The following is a 17299-nucleotide window of genomic DNA, read 5'->3' on the forward strand; positions in this document are numbered from 1 at the left end:
GAGGCTAGTGCTGGAACGATGTACGAGAGAAATACTGTAGGGCTGGAGGCTACAACACCAGACGAACACGGTGATCGTCGTCGTCATCATCGTCGTATAGGCTTTAACCGATCATATAGTGGGGGGGGGGGACTTTTCTTTTGAAGTGACCTGCTCCAGGTCTCACAAATTTCCACATCACAGGGATGTAACATGCGTTACGTGGTGTGGCGAATTATATTTCCCCATGAATTGAGAAGGGAAATGCATCGAGATCGTTAAGAAAAATTGACCCCAGAGATCACATATTTGCTAGTTTTAGCAACGTTGCAAATCTTGCAATACTCGCCGCCAGGTTAACAACAATCACCAAACAAAATGTCACAACACCACTACTAGACCCAAATTAATGCACCATATATACACACACGCACATAGCCAAATACATAGCTTCAGCTTTTTTTGAGTTCAGATTTCCGGGTCCCATTCCTGCCATGACGCACCAGCTTTTTTTGATGGGCCTCTCCATCTATCCCAGGGGCCTTGGCGCTCCCCAACGAAGCGTCCGAGAAAGCTGCCGTCGTCAGGTTCAGGTCCCCCCCCCCCCTCCCTCCTCCCGATCGCATACGTGTTCCGTGTCCCGAGCTCCTGCCCCATCCGACATGGCACATCAGCTCGCCCAATCAGGCCGCAGTCGCCACCACGCTCGCCGGTCAAATCCCTCTCCGCCTCGCCGGAACGACGCGCTTCGGGTTTCTTTAAAAGGGCACAGCCCTGGCTCTTGGTTGGTGTCACTCGCCACAGCCGAACTCCCCCCCACTCGCCCGCCTCCTCTGCAACCAAATTCGCACGCCACGCCTCGGCAAATTCTAGCTCCTTCCTCGTCGTCGAGCTGCGCATGGCGAGGTCCATGGAGAGCGGCGACGGCAGCAATGGGGGCAGCGGCGGGCTGATGGTGACGGAGCTGAGCCACATCAAGGAGCTGGTGCGGCAGCTGGAGGCGCACCTCGGCGGCTCCGACGAGTTCTGCAGGCACCTCACCACGGAGATCTTCTCCCTCACCGAGCGCTCCATCGGCATCATCACCGCCGCCTCCTCCTCCTCCGGCCTCGACGCCCGGAAGCGGGAGTACGCCGGGCTCGCCTCGCCTTTCCCGGCCACGCCCACCAGCGACGTCGCCGACGGGCCTTTCAGGAGCACCAAGAAGAGGTCAGTGGCTGATCAGCATCAACCAACCGACCGTCTGCTCTTCATGTTGCTGAATTGGTCGAGCGATCTGTCCGCAGGAAGGTGATGGAGAAGAGGAAGCAGCAGGTGCGCGTGAGCTCGCCCCGCGGCGGCGCCGGCGAGAACCCGGTGGACGACGGCCACAGCTGGCGGAAGTACGGCCAGAAGGAGATTCTTGGAGCCAAGCACCCAAGGTTAGTTTGTTGGTGCTCTTTTCCTTATATTTCTCGGAGCTCAATCTGCACGTGTGCGTGTGTTTCTCGCATGGTGAATTCGCAATTTCACCATAAAAAGTTTCTCCTTTTTTTGCGTGATGAACAAGATATATACACAATTGCAGCTTAGAAACTGTGGCTGATCTGATCTGATCTGAATCGTGCAAACTCTGCAGGGGCTACTACCGCTGCACGCACCGCCACTCCCAGGGATGCTTGGCGACGAAGCAGGTGCAGCGCACCGACGAGGACCCGGCGCTCTTCGACGTCATCTACCACGGCGACCACACCTGCGTTCAGAGGCCGGCGGTGGCGGCGGCGCCGGAGCACAACCCGGACGCGAACAGCTTCCTGCAGAGCCTGACTGCAGGCCTCACGGTGAAGACCGAGGGGCTGCCGGCCCTGGCCGCGGACCCGCGGGGCTGGAGCGCCACCGCGCCGTTCTACTTGTCCACGCCGACGCCGGCGAGCGGGTGCCCGGCGACGGCCGAGCGCAGCCCGTACTCCGCGCCGTCGACGTCGGAGAACTGGGGCGTGTCGCCGGCGACCTCGGACTCGAACCACGTCGCCTCCTACCTGCCATTCGAGGACGCCGGGTGGCGGGGCCAGAACGAGCTCCAGGAGGTGGTGTCCGCACTCGTGGCCGCCAGCGCACCCCCGGCGCCCGCCGTGGACGGCCTCGACGAGCTCCTCGATATCGACGACGTGGACATCGCGAGCTTCTTTGCATGATCCGCGCGCGTAGAGATGAGGATTAGGGAGGGAATCGAAGCAGCTGATGTGATGTGACCGCCCCTCTGGGCTCTGGGCGTTCGTCCAGGAACAGAGGAGGGAAGAGCACGAGAGCTCTGCTTCCTAGGTCCATGCCGCGGCATCAATCGTAGGAGATGAATGAGAGTAGTGGTTGTAGTTTTTTTTTTTGCCCACTTTTTTGTTAGATTTTTTCTTCTTCTTGTTCTTCTGAGAGTGCTGTGTGGCATTGTATTATTGATTTTTGTGTCAATGAAAAAATAATGATCCTTCGATGTTTCGAACCATCAGAGAACTGTCCATTATCTTGATCAGCAGTAATTTTGCTCCTGTCGTACATTCTCAGCAGTGAACCCAGCTGATCAGATCTTGGAAGATCATATATTTGACCAAGATTAATCCATGAGGTCTAAACAGATAGCTTCTCTTCTCTATCATTACAGGCCGGACAGGAAACCTATTTGCTGCTTTCAATAACAAATAAATAGATAGCAATGACTTCTCTATGGCTTACTTGTACTCTAATCGTGAAGCATCGTCGGCCCAATATGCCTCCATATACACTAGCTTTGAGCTTAATAGCTCCAAACAACATTAGCTCCTAACTAACCATGGGCGGAGCTAGGGGTATGCCCCTTATTATTCCTGGGCATACCCAAGATTTGGGAGAAAATATTAATAAGTATACACAGATTTAAAGTATCTCTAAGAGTCTTTCTAAATTACACTCTCTAAATTATTATTTGGATAGTCTTCTGCACAAAAATCGTATTCTATATGTTTTCACTCTCTAAAAATTTTTCTATATCTTCTGTACACTCTAGAAAGTTATTTCCATTATCTATCTTTGACTAGCGAGAAACGCGGAATGGAGGATGGCTACATTTGGATAACCACTTAGAGAAGCTGTTGGAGGATATTTTTCCATCAAAATCTCTATTCCTAGCTACAAAGAAAGATATAGAGAGTCTTGCTCTGTGTGTCGCGTCCGCCCCTAATGGCCTGACCTCCGTATCCTGTCCATTTAGCGTTCAGTGAGACGGTGGCTCCCCGCTCAGGTGCTCCTCCCCCCACTACGGCAACCTGATAGCCTCGTGACCTCGGGTCCTTACCCCCATCAGCTATCACTCATGACTCATGTCCTCTCCTCCTAACGCGAGTTGCGAAGGACGGAAGGTGCCGACCACCGGCCCGTTGGGGCACTGGGCACTGTCGGCCTTACAGTGGCGGCCAAGACGCCAGCAAGCGGCGCACCTTCTGCGACCCTTCTTGGACCGGTGGCCCTGCTTGGACCACTTTTTTATAATATTATTTAATTATTCATGTTTACAACTTATACTTGGATCACTATTGTGAATTTGTTATTATTATTATAACTTTTTTCCATTATATTTCGTATTTGATTTTGAATTTTTTTACATATGACATACCCAGTCATAAATTTCTGGCTCCGCCACTATAGCTAGCCATAGCTTTCCTATCTTTTATTAGTACCAACATGCCACGATATCAATTCAATTTTAAAACTGAAACGTAATACATCTTTTACAAGCCGTAACTAAGATGAATATAGCAAGTCTACTAGCACTCTGGCATCCATATTACGTACGTATTGAGTTCTTTATTGGAAGAGTATAATAATTTATATGGTCTTCTATATTGAATTAAGGAACCTATGTTTGTATAATTTCATCGAATATGAACTGTGTTAGATACTATTTTGTCTCACTTTATTGGGGGTGATTTATATTTTTGCATACGCATACTGTTTTACAATGTTGCCAAACTGCCGCAATAGCTACTGCAGCTTCTCTGATGTCCTCTCCACCAAGCCATGAAATTCCCTATTTGGAAGATTGTTCATTCATGAATAGAAAAAGTATGGACTCTTCTCTCTCAAAAAGTAGAAACTAATATGAGCTCGTCTGAATTTTAAACGTGCTCCCTTAAGCCCAACAGCTGTGCCATTCTCAGACACGACCAGCGGAGATTGGACCCAGCAAATGCCTTTCACTGTCATGCTAAACATCAATATGAAGGTTGGCAAAGTAAGCCATCCGGTCTGAGAACATTCCAAAGTTCTAAGAAAGCACATATGTATGATAACTCCTATCCGCCGTGGGCAGGGAGCGCTCGGAGCAGCCCTGCGCTCCGCGAGAGGCCCTGGGACGACACGTGTGTGGAGAAGCCTGACGCGGGCCCTGAGGAAAACGCTGTCTCCTCCTTGCACGTCGGGTCCGCCCTGGCCCCGCATCAGCACGACCGTGCAGCACCGCCTCCCACCTCGGCTTCCTCCTCTGCCTCTTTCTCCTTTTCCCCTTACTCTCAGCACCAGCGGGCGGAGATCCGGCCAGCGCGGCGGAGCATAGAGGTGGCCGGCGATGTGGGGCGTGGAGGCGGACCAGAGCGGGATCCAACCTTCCCGTGGCCGGATCTGCCGAGCGTTGCGCAAGGAACCCCATGAATCTCGCAAATCCAAGGATGAGACGGAGTGCGACGCGGACTCGGCGGATGGAGGTCGGCGTGGCGGCCCGCGCACTCGGCCGGCGGCAGCGAGGCTCGCTCGATGGGGTTGCCCACCTAGGCGCTCGGCCAGCGGCAACGGGGGCACGGATCTGCCGGCGGGGACAGGGGCCAGCACCGCTGGCCCGCTCTCCTGCTCCAGCGCCGCTCCTCCCACCCGCTCGCAAGTGCCAGGCCTGCGCGGGGCCATGGGCGAGGCGCGGCCCGCGTGGGGCCATGGCGGAGGCGCCGCCCCTCCCCTTCTACCTCCGCCACGCATGGGCCCTGCAGCGCCTGCGCATCCACGGCGCGGGCCTCGCCGGCGCGCTCGCGCCCTCCCTCGCACGCCTCCCCGGCGGCGTCTCGCCCACCTTCCGCGCGCTCGCGCCCACGCTCCGCAAGCTCAACCTCAGCCGGAACGCGGGGAGGGATGAGAGCTTGGCGCGGAGCTCCGCCTCCAGGTCCGCCGCTCGCCGGCTCGAGATGTAGGCGTGCAGATCCGGGGAGCTCTTCTGCTGTAGCCTCCGTCGAGGGCGTCGAGGGCAACGACGATCGCCATGGCGCGCGGCGGAGCTCGACACGCCCCGCCATGGCGCGTCGCGGAGCTCGACGCAGCCCGCCATGGCGTGTCGCGAAGCTCGAGAAGGCCCGCCATGGCGCGCGCGCACTCGAGGAGGGAGGGAGCGAGGCGGCGCCGGGTACAGAGGCGGAGGCGGAGCGCCGGGGAAGGAGGAGGCGACCGGCGCTTCCGATGTTGACGGGGGAGCGCCGGCCTGTTTTTTTTTTTTGGCTTTTCTCCTTTTTTTTCCTCTATTTTTGCTTTTCTCCTCTTCTTCTTTTTTATCTTTGTGCTTTTTTTCTTCATGCGGCGGAGGGCGTGATTCTACCTAGTCTTCTCAAAGCGATAAAGCTAACAAAACGTCCAGAACACGTCGAAGCCCCCTGCTTCAAACAGTGTTAATTACTGGTAAAAGCACCAGGTCAATATGAAATCAGAACCACAAAGCTGGGAGTGGTCCTCATCACTACTGGGAAACTGTTTCACTCCCTGTCATTGTCGTCCAGGAAGGAGCAACTGTGGAAGAGCGCATGGGTTCACATTTGAAGCATTGACAGCTCTCTCTCCTCTTTATCGTCAGTCCTTCAATCTGCCGATGCAGAAATCTTCGATGATGTCGAATACTCTCGTGCCATGTTGCGGGCTGAAAATGCGTAGAGGCATAATACTATCTTAGCCATTAAAATAAAGGAAACTAGAAATGTCGTGGAATCTGACTTGCGAAGAAAAGGAACAGCAAAACAGAAAAGAAATTCCCCTTATGAAAAGGACAGGATAAGAACAAGCCCCATCCAAACAGTTCTTTTACAGTTTCAATGCTTCTGAAACATCTGTCGTCAGGATTTCGTTATTTATTTTATGAACTCGTGGATGTGCTCCTCTAAATATTTGTCTTAGCTATAAAACATGAATGGTAATAGAGTTGGCAATTTAACTTGTGAAGAAAAGCAATAGCAAAATCAGAAGAATATTTCGTTGGTGTGGAAAAGCAATAGCAATATCAACATAAAATTGTTTAATAATTTTTATTGATTCACATCATCTATCATCTGGTATGTTGTCAATCAGAAGAAAAGCAATAGCAATATCAACATAAAATTGTTTAATAATTTTTATTGATTCACATCATCTATCATCTGGTATGTTGTCAATAATTCCATGAACTTTTCCCTATATTTCATGCCTTCTTTTCGTAGCAATAATGACATGGACATGGGTCTAGAATGTTTTCAGGCCTTCAGGTTCAGGGCTGGCCACACACATATTTCTCTGATTGGCAAATAATACATGAACATTGCTAAAACAAATTAAATCATTCGAAAACAACATTGAAAGATGCTGGAAATAAAAAAACAATACTCATCTCTGCTCTAATGCTCAAAACAGAAAAATAAGAAATAATATTGTTTTGAAAAGGAAGAAATAACATTGATGTTAGAGGAGTCAAGGGCCTAATGGGGGCCTTAGCCCATTAGGCCCTTGACTCCTCTAACAATTGATAAATATTTGCTAATTCATCTAATTATCAATTTGAAAAATCAATCTGTGATACCAAGATTCATAAGTCTAGACTCTAGACCACCATTTAAAAGGATAATTGAACTCTTGTGGTTGTTTTGATGAATTATATATTCAACTCTTATGGTTGTTCTGATGAAGTGCGTTTGAGTCAGTTAAGTTGGATGGATTGAAAATTGGAAGTTGGAAAAATTGGATTTAGTTTCTTGGTTTGTTAAGGTCCTGAAGAATAAACATCTGACATTGAAGGCATTTGGTGTTATTTATCATGTATTCAATATTCTAGAAAACAACAGGGAATACTTCTCCATCAAAGTCACTGTTTTGAATTTGCAAAAGACAAGGCATCTCTATCCATGTTTAATGCTTATCTGAACAGAAAATTTGTTGGAAGATAATTTAATGAAATTAAACCTGTTTTTTTAATGATCTAAGAAACTCTAACATAAAACTAAGTTGTAGGACAGTAACCTGACAATTCTGTAATTTATACTAGCAACATATGATGTAAGTTCTGGGTGGCAAAGATGGAAACTTCACTTCTTTCAGAAAAGCATGTTCTGTGAACAATAACAGCATGTAGTGAAAACAATTGATTTGATGGTAAGTACTTACCCAAAAAACCCCTCTGTTGAATCACCACCAGCATTGTTTAGGATGGCATCACCACCTGGGTGTTCCTCCGCGTATGCAGTGACATCGTAAACCTGAATAATCAGAGAATTGAAGAATCATAAGACAGAACGTCCTAGCATTTTTCAGTTTCAAAATTCATAGCTGGACGAACATAGTTGGTAAAGTGGTCGATCGCTTTCTTAACCTTATCTTTGATTATTATCCAACAATCCTTCCTTGTATTGTGGGTGGAAACCTCTTTCATTGTATAGCTTCTAGATGTCTGAATGGGGAATGACAGAAAGCAACAGATGAGAATGATGTTAAGGTAAAGGAAATGGCACATCTGAATGGGCATTTCAGTCTGCACATAACCTAGTAACCTACATCAGTCTTGTCTTTAGTCAACAAATCACTTTTTTCAGATTCATAAAGCATACTCTAAAGTATTTGCTTGATCAGTTTGGCTAGACGTGCATTATTACAGATATGAGGAGGCTAAAGTATTTATGGTAAAATATGGCATTCACCTTTCCACTGCCTGCTAGATGCGCTGCATCTCCTTTACCTGCAATATAACATTTCTTAGTGGAAATGGTTTGAAACTTACCTCATTTAAGATTACAAGTGATATGTACTTTTACCGTTGCTGTTAGACCGTGGGACAACAAACAGGGCTCCTAGTCCAAGGAGCACAACAAATGAGACATAGATCAGAATTTCCATGGCGCACCTCGGCAATCACTGTGCTGTACTGATCAAAATAATTTTCTGCGAAAGAAACTGACTTTTGTCTTCCATCAGCAATTACCAAAGCAAAGCTAACACAAAGATCAAACACAACAACCACCTAGCAATTATAAATAATTATAGAAAGATATAAATTTGTATGGCTACATCATTTGTAAACAAAACGCTACTTAATCTTTTTTTTTGAAAAGAACAAATGTCAATGAATTTTCAGCCTAGCTAAACTCTGAATATACCTCGCACAACAAGGGATCTTATCTGCATGTCTAATCAAGGTGACCCTCGCGAACTCTGTGAGGTAATGCGCTCAAAATTACAAATGTAAAAGATCACATCGCTCCCGTGTTGGAATCTACCCAAATCTGGTATTCTAATTCGGACCAGGTCATCCAGGGCCAAACGCGTTCAGTTCACGGTAAGCGAGCAAACCTTGCCATGATTCCAACGCGGAGTAATGAAAGACCGAATCTTTTCCACTAATCCCTTTCCCTAATTGGCGAATCTTGCGAGAAATTTCGACGGGATAGTGAACTGAGTATCGCACCACGCGCTTCTCCGCCCACCCAAAGTGGCATGATGCACCCCATGAATCCGCAGAATGGAGAAAATGCGGTTGCCGGTTGCCCATGGAGAGGTTCCTAACAAGTAGAGGCGTACCTGGAGAAGAAGAAATCAGAGCGCAGCGCGTGCAGGCACTAGTGATCTGGAGTGCAGCGCAATAGCTGCAGCAATGGAGATCTCGCTCTTCTTGTCGCGGAGAATATTCCCATGTCGTCGCGCGTGTCGCCAATTTGGCCATTTGCCATGGTAACAACATTAGTGCAGGGAGTGAGCAGAAAAATAACCAGAACCCGACAAGAAGAGGAGGATCCAGTTCAGGGTTGCGCTTGGAACCAGCAGCAGCAGATCATGAGATGGGCGAAGAGGCCCCTTGTTTCATTGACATTGGTTTTGGGGTTCCATCGACAACTTTTTGTTTAGTTTATTGGGCCATGACCATTCTACACGAGGCCGCAGGCAGTTTCTCCTCTACTTGGGCTGGCTAGTCCGGCTAAAATTGACTAAGGCTTGTTTGGCCCATAAACTTGGGGCACGCCAGCTGCGGGGCAAATATCCATCCATCCGTCCATCCACTAATGCACCACTTCGATTTTGGCTAGGTCCACCTCGCCAAAGCCCGCCCGCTGAGAGAGCAAGTCCAGGCGCACCAAAAAATTGTACCCAGACATTCCCCTTCAACAAAACGAACAGCCCAGATTACATCGCGCTGCAAACGGACGGACCATAGCAAAAGCTTCCACGCCGGACGCCCCGCACCCCTGCGGTCTCCAAATCCAAAAATCCCCACCCCCGTCCACCTTAAGGGCACCACCAGTGTGGTGAAAAAACGAACCGTGGGGAGGTTTGATCGAACCATGAACACTGTGGCAGCCGAATCATGGTTGTCTAAGTGAAAATCGAACTCTGCGGATAAGCCGACTCATGGTGAATTAAATATTGAGCTGGATTGTTGAGGGAGGCAGATATTCCCGTGCCCTTGGCGTGAGAGGGAGAGGCTGCCCGGGTGGTTTCTTGTTTTTTTTTTATCAGACAGGCCCTACATAAACGATGCTAACACAGTAGCCACCGAACACAGGTTTTATTTGACGCATGGTGTCAGGACGATTCGCACCAGCACTGGAACTGCTCTAAGAAGCGGCGGACCAATCTCGTGAAAAAAAACAAGTCGGCTTCCTCCGTCGGGCGAGCACACCCGCCGCCTCCTCCTACGCCGCTCGGCGCGCGGCCGTCAGGGGCTTGCTTCCGCCGTCGCCTCCTCCTCGTACGCCGCCCGGCGCGCGGCCGTCAGGGGCTTGCTTCCGCCTCCTCCGCCCGCCGGGCACACCGCCGCCGCCTCCTCCTCCGCCGGCCGGTCGCGCCACCTCCTCCTACGCCGGCCGACGCGCCGACGTCAGGGGCGTCCACCACCGGCCATCCACGCCGCCGTCAGGGGCGTCCACTGCCGCCCGCCCACGCCGCTGTCAGGGCCTGCGCCCTGCGGCCGGCGTGCTGCGCTGGGCCGACGGGCGCCGCCTGGAAGCCGCGCCGTCGGACCACGTCTTCAATCACCGGCAAACGACGGCGTCGCCGGCGACTTGGACGAATTGTTCCAGTTGAACGAGTTGCAAGGAAGAATAAACTGGAGTGCTTAAGAGTTTTCTTTGTTAACTTCATCATTATGTACGCTACTGGTTTTTTTTTTCACTTTTATCTTTCCCTCACGATTAATTTGGTTCTGAGATCCGTAAACTGCATGCATACATCTGAACTTGTATAATTTGCCTTCTCTTTGAATTTAGTAGAAATAAATTCATCATATGGCATTGGTTTCATTTGAACATGCATATATGAGCGAAGAGGCCCCTTGTTTCATTGACATTGGTTTTGGGGTTCCATCGACAACATTTTGTTTAGTTTATTGGACCATGACCATTCTGGACGAGGCCGCAGGCAGTTTCTCCTCTACTTGGGTGGGCTAGTCCGGCTAAAATGGACTAAGGCTTGTTTGGCCAACTTGGGGCAGGCCAGCCCGGCGCCGGGCAAATATTAAGGGTAATATGTGCTGCTGCGATCCATCGTATGGCAGAGGCTCGTTTTGTTTCCGATTATAATTGGCTTATCAGTAAAAACAAGTGATAATTTTATCAAATTTTTTATTTATTTTCGCTTCTGTGGTAAGCCGTTTCAGAGATTTGAACTACAAGAAGTGAGAATTGAGAAGCGAGAAAATTTTCGCTTCTCTCAACTATGCTTAGATTATAAGCTAAGCGAAAACAAACAGAGCTCTTCCTCTGCTGGCCCCCTCGCTTTTGTTTTCCCACCAGCTCAAGTTATCAGTCCAATTTTTTTTCTTTTGTTCCTTCCGCTTCTTCTTCCTGTTTTATTTCTAGCTTTTGCGATCTAAAGCCAACTATACTATATTCTACAGTCAGAAGAGGAGGTTTACCCTTAAACTTGCATTAGCTACACTATCAGAAAATAGCACATTCGTCCACGCATGGTTGTACCGGTCGCCCTTTCGACCGGTACTAACATCTCAATTTAGTACCAGGCAGAAGCTACAGTGCCCTTGGGATCCTCCAGCCGGTACTAAATTGCGGCGCCAACAACGATGCGCAACGGCTAGCGACCATTTAGTACCGGCTGGAGCCACCAGCCGGTACTAAATGGCGCCAAATTTTTTTTAGTACCGGTTGGTGGCTCCAGCCGGCACTAACCTCTACGTTTTGTACTGGCTGGAGCCACCAGCCGGTACTAATGGGCCTACTATAAAGCAGCCACCTTCTTCCTCTCCAAGCCCGAGCCAGCAGACAGACCGAGCTCGAGCTTCTTCTTCTGGTATTCATCAAAGTGCTGCCCCGGCCCATTTTCTCATGTTTTGTGGGGATTTCACTCATCCAAGTGCACCAAAGGTTTGCAACTTCATCCTCTTTTGTTTGATGGTATTCATTATTTGTTTCATGCTCTATAGTTAGAGAAATTTGTGATTTTTAGAAATAGTAAGAATGAGCACGATTTCTTTGATTTATGCATGGATTTGAGATGTATAGAGCCCATTAGTTGAATTTGGAGAAGGTCTATATGATAGTTTCAGTGTGGACAATTTATAGTGATTTTTTTCAATTTTTTCTAGTGGCATGCATGGTTAATTAGTATGGTATTTATTATGCATTTAGTTACATTATTTTGACACTCTAATGATGTATTAGTATACTAAAATTAGTTTTGTTTCTTAATGAGACATATAATTGACCTGTTATTAATATTACTTTTTAGAAATGCCTTTGCAAAATGATGTCTTTGAGCGTCGAGCTGCGGCTCGGGTGGCGGTACGCAATCAATTGGAGCGCACCGGTCATTCGCTTGAGTTCCACCCTGCAGAGTGTTGATGGTCACTAACGACCCATTTTGACCGTCAACTATAGTGCAGAAGTCGAGCATCGGAGGGAATAAATGCTAACATAGGATGATTATTTGACGAATTCTACAGATGCTGGTATGAGAATGTGTGCAGGTGAATTTGGGCTAAAAATACAGAAAACTAGCAAGAATGATCCAAGGTACAAATGCCCAATCATTCATAGGCAAGCCCAAGGGCCAAAAGGGCCCACTTGGCAGCTGCACATAAGAAGGAGATGCAACCCATGAGCAATGACATGTCAGCAATATGAGGCAATCCCTTCTCGACGAATCAGACGCGTTCACGAGGATTTACGGGCCCACCAGAGCACCAAAACCGACTCAAAACAAGCCCATACCCATATATATGACATGGGGGCCCACCTAGCAGTCTTCTGACCAAAGACCGGGGCAAACGGGGCCAGCCCAAGGCCGGCCGACCTACAAGGTCGCCCGACCTGGCGGTGGCAGCCCACGGGCCCCACCGACTCTCAGTGACACGTGGCGTCTCGTGGTTGGTGCTCCATGGCGGTTTGGCTTCATTCCCGAGGTGGCTCCCTCCTATAAATACAAGGGGAGGGGTGAGAATTAGACACACACCACACTCCACACATCACACCTTCTTCTCTTGAGTTCTCACTTGAGTGAGAGTTGTCTTAGGGAGTTAGGAGTAGATGTACTCAGGAGGGGTGCCGGTAACGGCGCTCTTCTCCAATTTGTACCTCTACAAGAGAGTGAGGAGGAGTCGGGGGAAGTGCCGGGCTTGTCGGCGCTCTTCTCTGCTTGTACCTCGACGAATGCTTATTCGGCTGTAAGTGTTCGAGACTTTCTTATTTAGAATTAGAGTTTAGATCGCAAGTTATCATCTCTAGCTTATATTAGTTGATGTGTATGCTTAGCGAGTAGCATTTGACTCTAGAGTTGGGCTCCGGATAGAAAAGTATAATCCTGTACGTCTCTAGAGATAGTAGGGAAAGGCGTAGACGTGGTGTCTAGGCTGGACTATACCACTCAGTTGTCCGATAGTTCCACGGTTTTTAGAGGTAGCCGGTAGGTGTTGACAACCATGTTCGAACCCTAGTAATCCTCCACGTTTGGATATTGGATAGAGATTTATTATTGGAGCTATCAGCTTGTTTAAGCCGGTCGATACCTTTAGCTCGAAGTATAATGGCGACATGATCTCTTTTTCTAAACATAGATTCTAAAGGAAGTCCTCTCTATTCTATCCTTCCCACACCAGTGTGTGTGTCCTTCGACTGTCTGAACCCGTAGATAGTGGACTCACATTCTCCAGTGGATACAATACCCTGGAATACTCTTGGTGAAAATTACAGCGGTATTCGTGCGCTTGCGGATTTTATTCGTGATGTTACAAAGTACCAACAAGCTTTCTGGCGCCGTTGCCGGGGAACGACAGCTACATTATCTGCGGACTCAGTCGTTCTCGTATCTTTTTCCTTTTCTTTCCTTCTACCTCTACCCCCCGCTTCCCATGGAGTAGCTATCCTTACCACAGCTCTCTACCCCAAGGGGCGAGTTCTCTGAGCCATCACCATCTTCCTCATCTAACCATGAACTCGACCCTGGCTTTATAGCCATGGTTCGGAAGAGACCCTTCTCGGGAGAAATTCATAAAGATCCGTATGAGCATTTGCAAGAATTTGAGGAACTGTGTTCGGGTCCAGTAATCCTAGGCATGACACAGGAAGCTTTGTGGTGGAAATTGTTCCCCTTCTCTCTTATAGAGAGGGCGGAGCAATGGTACACCCGCACGATAGGAAATATGAGCGGTGATTGGGAGAAGCTTCGAGATGACTTTTGTTACTCGTTCTCCTTCACCGAACGCATAGACTCCCTACCGATCGACATCCTTGATTTTGAGCAATTAGAGAAGGAGTCCATAGGTGCAGCATGGGCTAGATTCTCACGCCTTTTGGCATCTATCACAGACATGTCTATACCCGATGAAGTATCGTTGAACGTTTTCTACTCGGGTTTAGACATGGAAACTGCCCTAGAGCTTGACGTCGCTAGCGGAGGATGGTTCGCACACACAACTCCGGAAGAAGGAAGAGACATCCTAGATAGTTTCCTAGAAACCTCTTTCTTCGCTACCGACCATAGTGAACCCCGCCGGAAGGAATCCGCGTCGAGCCATGAGAGTCTCTCCACAATCGAATCTGAGCTTTCATCTTTCACATCCCAATATTCGTCTGTTGAGCCCTCTCCCGAACCACGAACACCGAAGGAAGAAGAAACTCAACCTTCGGAGTTCTCTTCCCGATTCGAGAATGATCCTTTAGGAAACATCTAGAATACGTCGAATCTCCACGACGCCCAATTAAGAGAGGAACTTTCTTCTGTCAGTATCGATCCATTGCACAATCTCCTGACAGAACCTTCCCTTAGTCCTATGGTACCTCCTTCTTCTCCCGATCCTCTTCACGAACAATTTCTCGAGGAGGTCGTAGAGGTGGAACAGTCAGATGGAGCGAGATGCTTTTATGAAGACGTTTGGATGAGTATATCCTCTACGATCCTTCCATGCTCTATAGGAGGAATTACCGTAGAAGCCCATGTTAACCCCATCATGGAGTTTAACATCATGCCATGGCACTTAGCGTATACTTTGTTGGGCGATATTACGCTAAAACCATCCGATTAGCTACTCAAATGTTGTCCATTTGGACACATTATTGAATGTCGGGGGGTAGCAAGTGTTGTGCTGCTAACCTTAGAAGAAATCGAGGTGCACCTAGACTTTCATATCTTCGACGTCCTCGATTTGATCTTCTTATAGGCTACCCACTTGAAAATTCACTCAGATCTCTTCAAGGGAGCCTAGCTGAACTGCTTAGGGAAACTGCTTTTGCCACTACTACTCCTTGTTTGGAAAAATTTCTGGCAAAGCCTCTTTCCGAGCAAAACCCGCTCGAGGAGACGATGCATACATCTTCGTTCATATCATCCGAGCCCGTTCTCTTGGGAGTTCTAAAATCCTCTAAAGAATATGACTCGGAGGGCAGCCTTCACTCTTGTGAAGATGAACGATCATCATCATCCTTGATCGAGTTTGAGCCTCTTCCCGATGTTCTAGAATCTGTTGTTCTCGACCTTGATCGAGATACAACTATGATCTTTCATGATGAATCTCTTGAGATAGAGAAATATGGGCCAAGGAATCTTGTGAGGCGCCGACTCTGGAGTCTGAAGAAAAGGATTCCACAAATGAGCATGGGAGTTTCACTTTTGACATACCACGTAAACCATGCTCATTCAATACCACTCCAGAGTCAGGCATGCTTAGTGCACCATGCACACACGAGGACTACAACCAACTCAAGGTCCTCTTTTGCAAAATTTTCAGAAGGTTGGTTGTAGATGTATATGTTTTATTGTAAGCATTGCAGATTTCATGGGTGCACCGTGGCACTAACCTTGTAGCTAGCTTCAACGATTGTTGGTGAAACAATGACCCATCACCAATGATGGCTACAAAGGTTATCATGGTCGAGCTTATGACCAGAAACAAAGCACTACCGGGAGATAGCCCGAACTATCATTTATTTACTTATTTATTTCCCTTTCAATAAAAGCAAGAGCATGTTCTAGGATATAGTTTTCCTTCGGGTATTTTTGGTCGCTAACCTTTCTAGGGGAAGATCAAAGAGAACGGCGGACAAGCAACACTTATGAACATGTGAGCTACACCAACTACAACACCTCAATATGTCCTGATGGAGGAACGACCACTGAAGGAGACTTGAACTCCATACACTTGAAGTTTTACAAACTCCAAGTGTAGGGGAGGTATGTGAGTACCCCAAAGTAAGTTCTTTTCTCAATTCATATCTTGTCTTGGAATTGGTGTACATACTTGCTTCTTGCTCCATAAAAGAAAGAAAAGAAAAAATGAGAGGAGTTATCATGGTGACGAGTTTTTCATCAACAAAACACCGTGGTAAGTACTCTCAATGTCCTACTTTTGACATTAAACAAAGCCCTGCCGGGAGTCGCCCGAGGATCACTAGGTTCGTACTCATGCTTATCTCCTTTTGAATAATGCTCGATCATGCTTCCATGCTTCCTGTATCAATTCTTGTATGCTCTAGTTTGGATGTGTGCTCGAGAACACATTCATAGGCGTTTTAAATCAAGCATGGTGTTTGGGTTAAAATGTCCTCTTCAGTTAAACTAGACCTTGTGTCAAGTTTGATTGATATTCTGGAGTTAATACTTGTATAGATGTTGGCTGCTTGTATGGACTAACCCTTGCAGAAAAATCAAATCCAATTGGGTGAGTCAGTGAGCTGAATTCAAATGGAAAGGTAAGCCAAGGTTTTGGATTGATGTTGCACAACATATGCATTTTGATGCAATTTTAATTCAGCCTTACCTGAGTAAGTATCTTGGTGAGATTAAATTTTAGTTTCTAATAAATTTTAGGAGCTCCCTGATTCTTAAAACCGGTAGAGCTATTAGTTTGTTTCCATATTTTTGTTTTTGAATAAGCACCAGGTACAAGAACAAGTGTGGGGGAGATCTCTCGGAACGTTCATGCATATACACTCGAGATCTCCTACAACACGTGCACAACACCAAACGAACCAGCACGCAAAAGGCCAAGACGAACTGGTGCTAGAAAGGTTGGGCCAACTGGTACTACCATCGTTCGTTCTTCATCGCGACGGTTTGCACACTCTAACCCTCACTCTCCCTAACCTATGAGTTTAAATGAAATCTTGCTTAATCATTAAAATTAAACTCAAGGTATCCTCTGGTTCTTGTGCTTCTCTATGATTGGCTTGCATACTCTTTTTTCTTTGCTAAGCCTGAGCTTGTGAATAATATCTTAGGGAACCCATGTTTGTTAAGTTGTTGACTAGTGAGATATGGTTTGATGGAAGAATCCTTGCTTTCTTTGCTCTTATGTCTGGAAATTTTTATCAAAAAAGAAACCTCCATAGCTTTACAACTCCACGTGTTTGTCCTACCAAAGCCATATGTTGACCTTCATGATATAAATCTTTACACATATGTGCCTTGTCATTGCATTGAGCTTCTTCAAACTTTGTGACCCTAGTGAGATGTCTTTCATACTTGTTTGATCAAGATCATGTGCACTCCACCAGCTAAACTTCTACACTAGAAGTTAGCTATGCCATTCTATCCATCCACAAAATAAAACTCCATGTTTAATGATCTCTCTCTAGTATCATTCAAATGAGGCATGGGCTATAAA

At 47.5% G+C, this 17299-nt stretch overlaps 2 protein-coding genes across 4 annotated transcripts; one reads left to right on the forward strand and one right to left on the reverse strand.

Annotated features, from left to right (window-relative positions):
• Positions 1–759: 759 nt before the first annotated feature.
• On the forward strand, positions 760–2461 carry LOC120676367 (transcription factor WRKY19-like). Its single transcript, XM_039957631.1, has 3 exons — positions 760–1188; positions 1266–1400; positions 1598–2461. Exons 1-3 carry the CDS (start codon positions 878–880, stop codon positions 2151–2153), a joined length of 1002 nt encoding a protein of 333 aa, XP_039813565.1. The 5' UTR covers positions 760–877; the 3' UTR covers positions 2154–2461.
• A 3142-nt stretch (positions 2462–5603) lies between these two features.
• Positions 5604–8946, reverse strand: LOC120676385 (cytochrome B5-like protein). 3 transcript variants are annotated; one of them, XM_039957659.1, is made up of 6 exons: positions 8773–8946; positions 8004–8136; positions 7896–7933; positions 7571–7648; positions 7366–7457; positions 5604–5875 (listed from the first exon to the last, which is right to left on the reverse strand). In XM_039957659.1, the coding sequence occupies exons 2-6, from the start codon at positions 8089–8091 to the stop codon at positions 5809–5811; spliced, it is 363 nt and encodes a 120-aa protein (XP_039813593.1). In that variant the 5' UTR covers positions 8092–8136; positions 8773–8946; the 3' UTR covers positions 5604–5808. The 3 variants fall into 3 exon arrangements, with proteins under 3 accessions (XP_039813593.1, XP_039813585.1, XP_039813601.1); XM_039957651.1 differs by having other exon boundaries at positions 8004–8148; XM_039957667.1 differs by having other exon boundaries at positions 8010–8945.
• Positions 8947–17299: the final 8353 nt, after the last annotated feature.

Source organism: Panicum virgatum, chromosome 2K, assembly GCF_016808335.1.
Source record: "Panicum virgatum strain AP13 chromosome 2K, P.virgatum_v5, whole genome shotgun sequence".
In the NCBI taxonomy this organism is placed as follows: Eukaryota; Viridiplantae; Streptophyta; class Magnoliopsida; order Poales; family Poaceae; genus Panicum; species Panicum virgatum.

Bases quoted from the DNA above. Each gene is read 5' to 3' on its own strand.
- LOC120676367 (XM_039957631.1), top strand. From the start codon at position 878: ATGGCGAGGTCCATGGAGAGCGGCGACGGCAGCAATGGGGGCAGCGGC. The intron at 1,189-1,265 runs GTCAGTGGCTGA...ATCTGTCCGCAG, and splicing joins TTCAGGAGCACCAAGAAGAG to GAAGGTGATGGAGAAGAGGA. The intron at 1,401-1,597 runs GTTAGTTTGTTG...CAAACTCTGCAG, and splicing joins CTTGGAGCCAAGCACCCAAG to GGGCTACTACCGCTGCACGC.
- LOC120676385 (XM_039957659.1), bottom strand. From the start codon at position 8,091: ATGGAAATTCTGATCTATGTCTCATTTGTTGTGCTCCTTGGACTAGGA. The intron at 7,649-7,895 runs GTGAATGCCATA...TTCCCCATTCAG, and splicing joins ATCTAGCAGGCAGTGGAAAG to ACATCTAGAAGCTATACAAT. The intron at 7,458-7,570 runs GTTAAGAAAGCG...CTGATTATTCAG, and splicing joins GGATAATAATCAAAGATAAG to GTTTACGATGTCACTGCATA.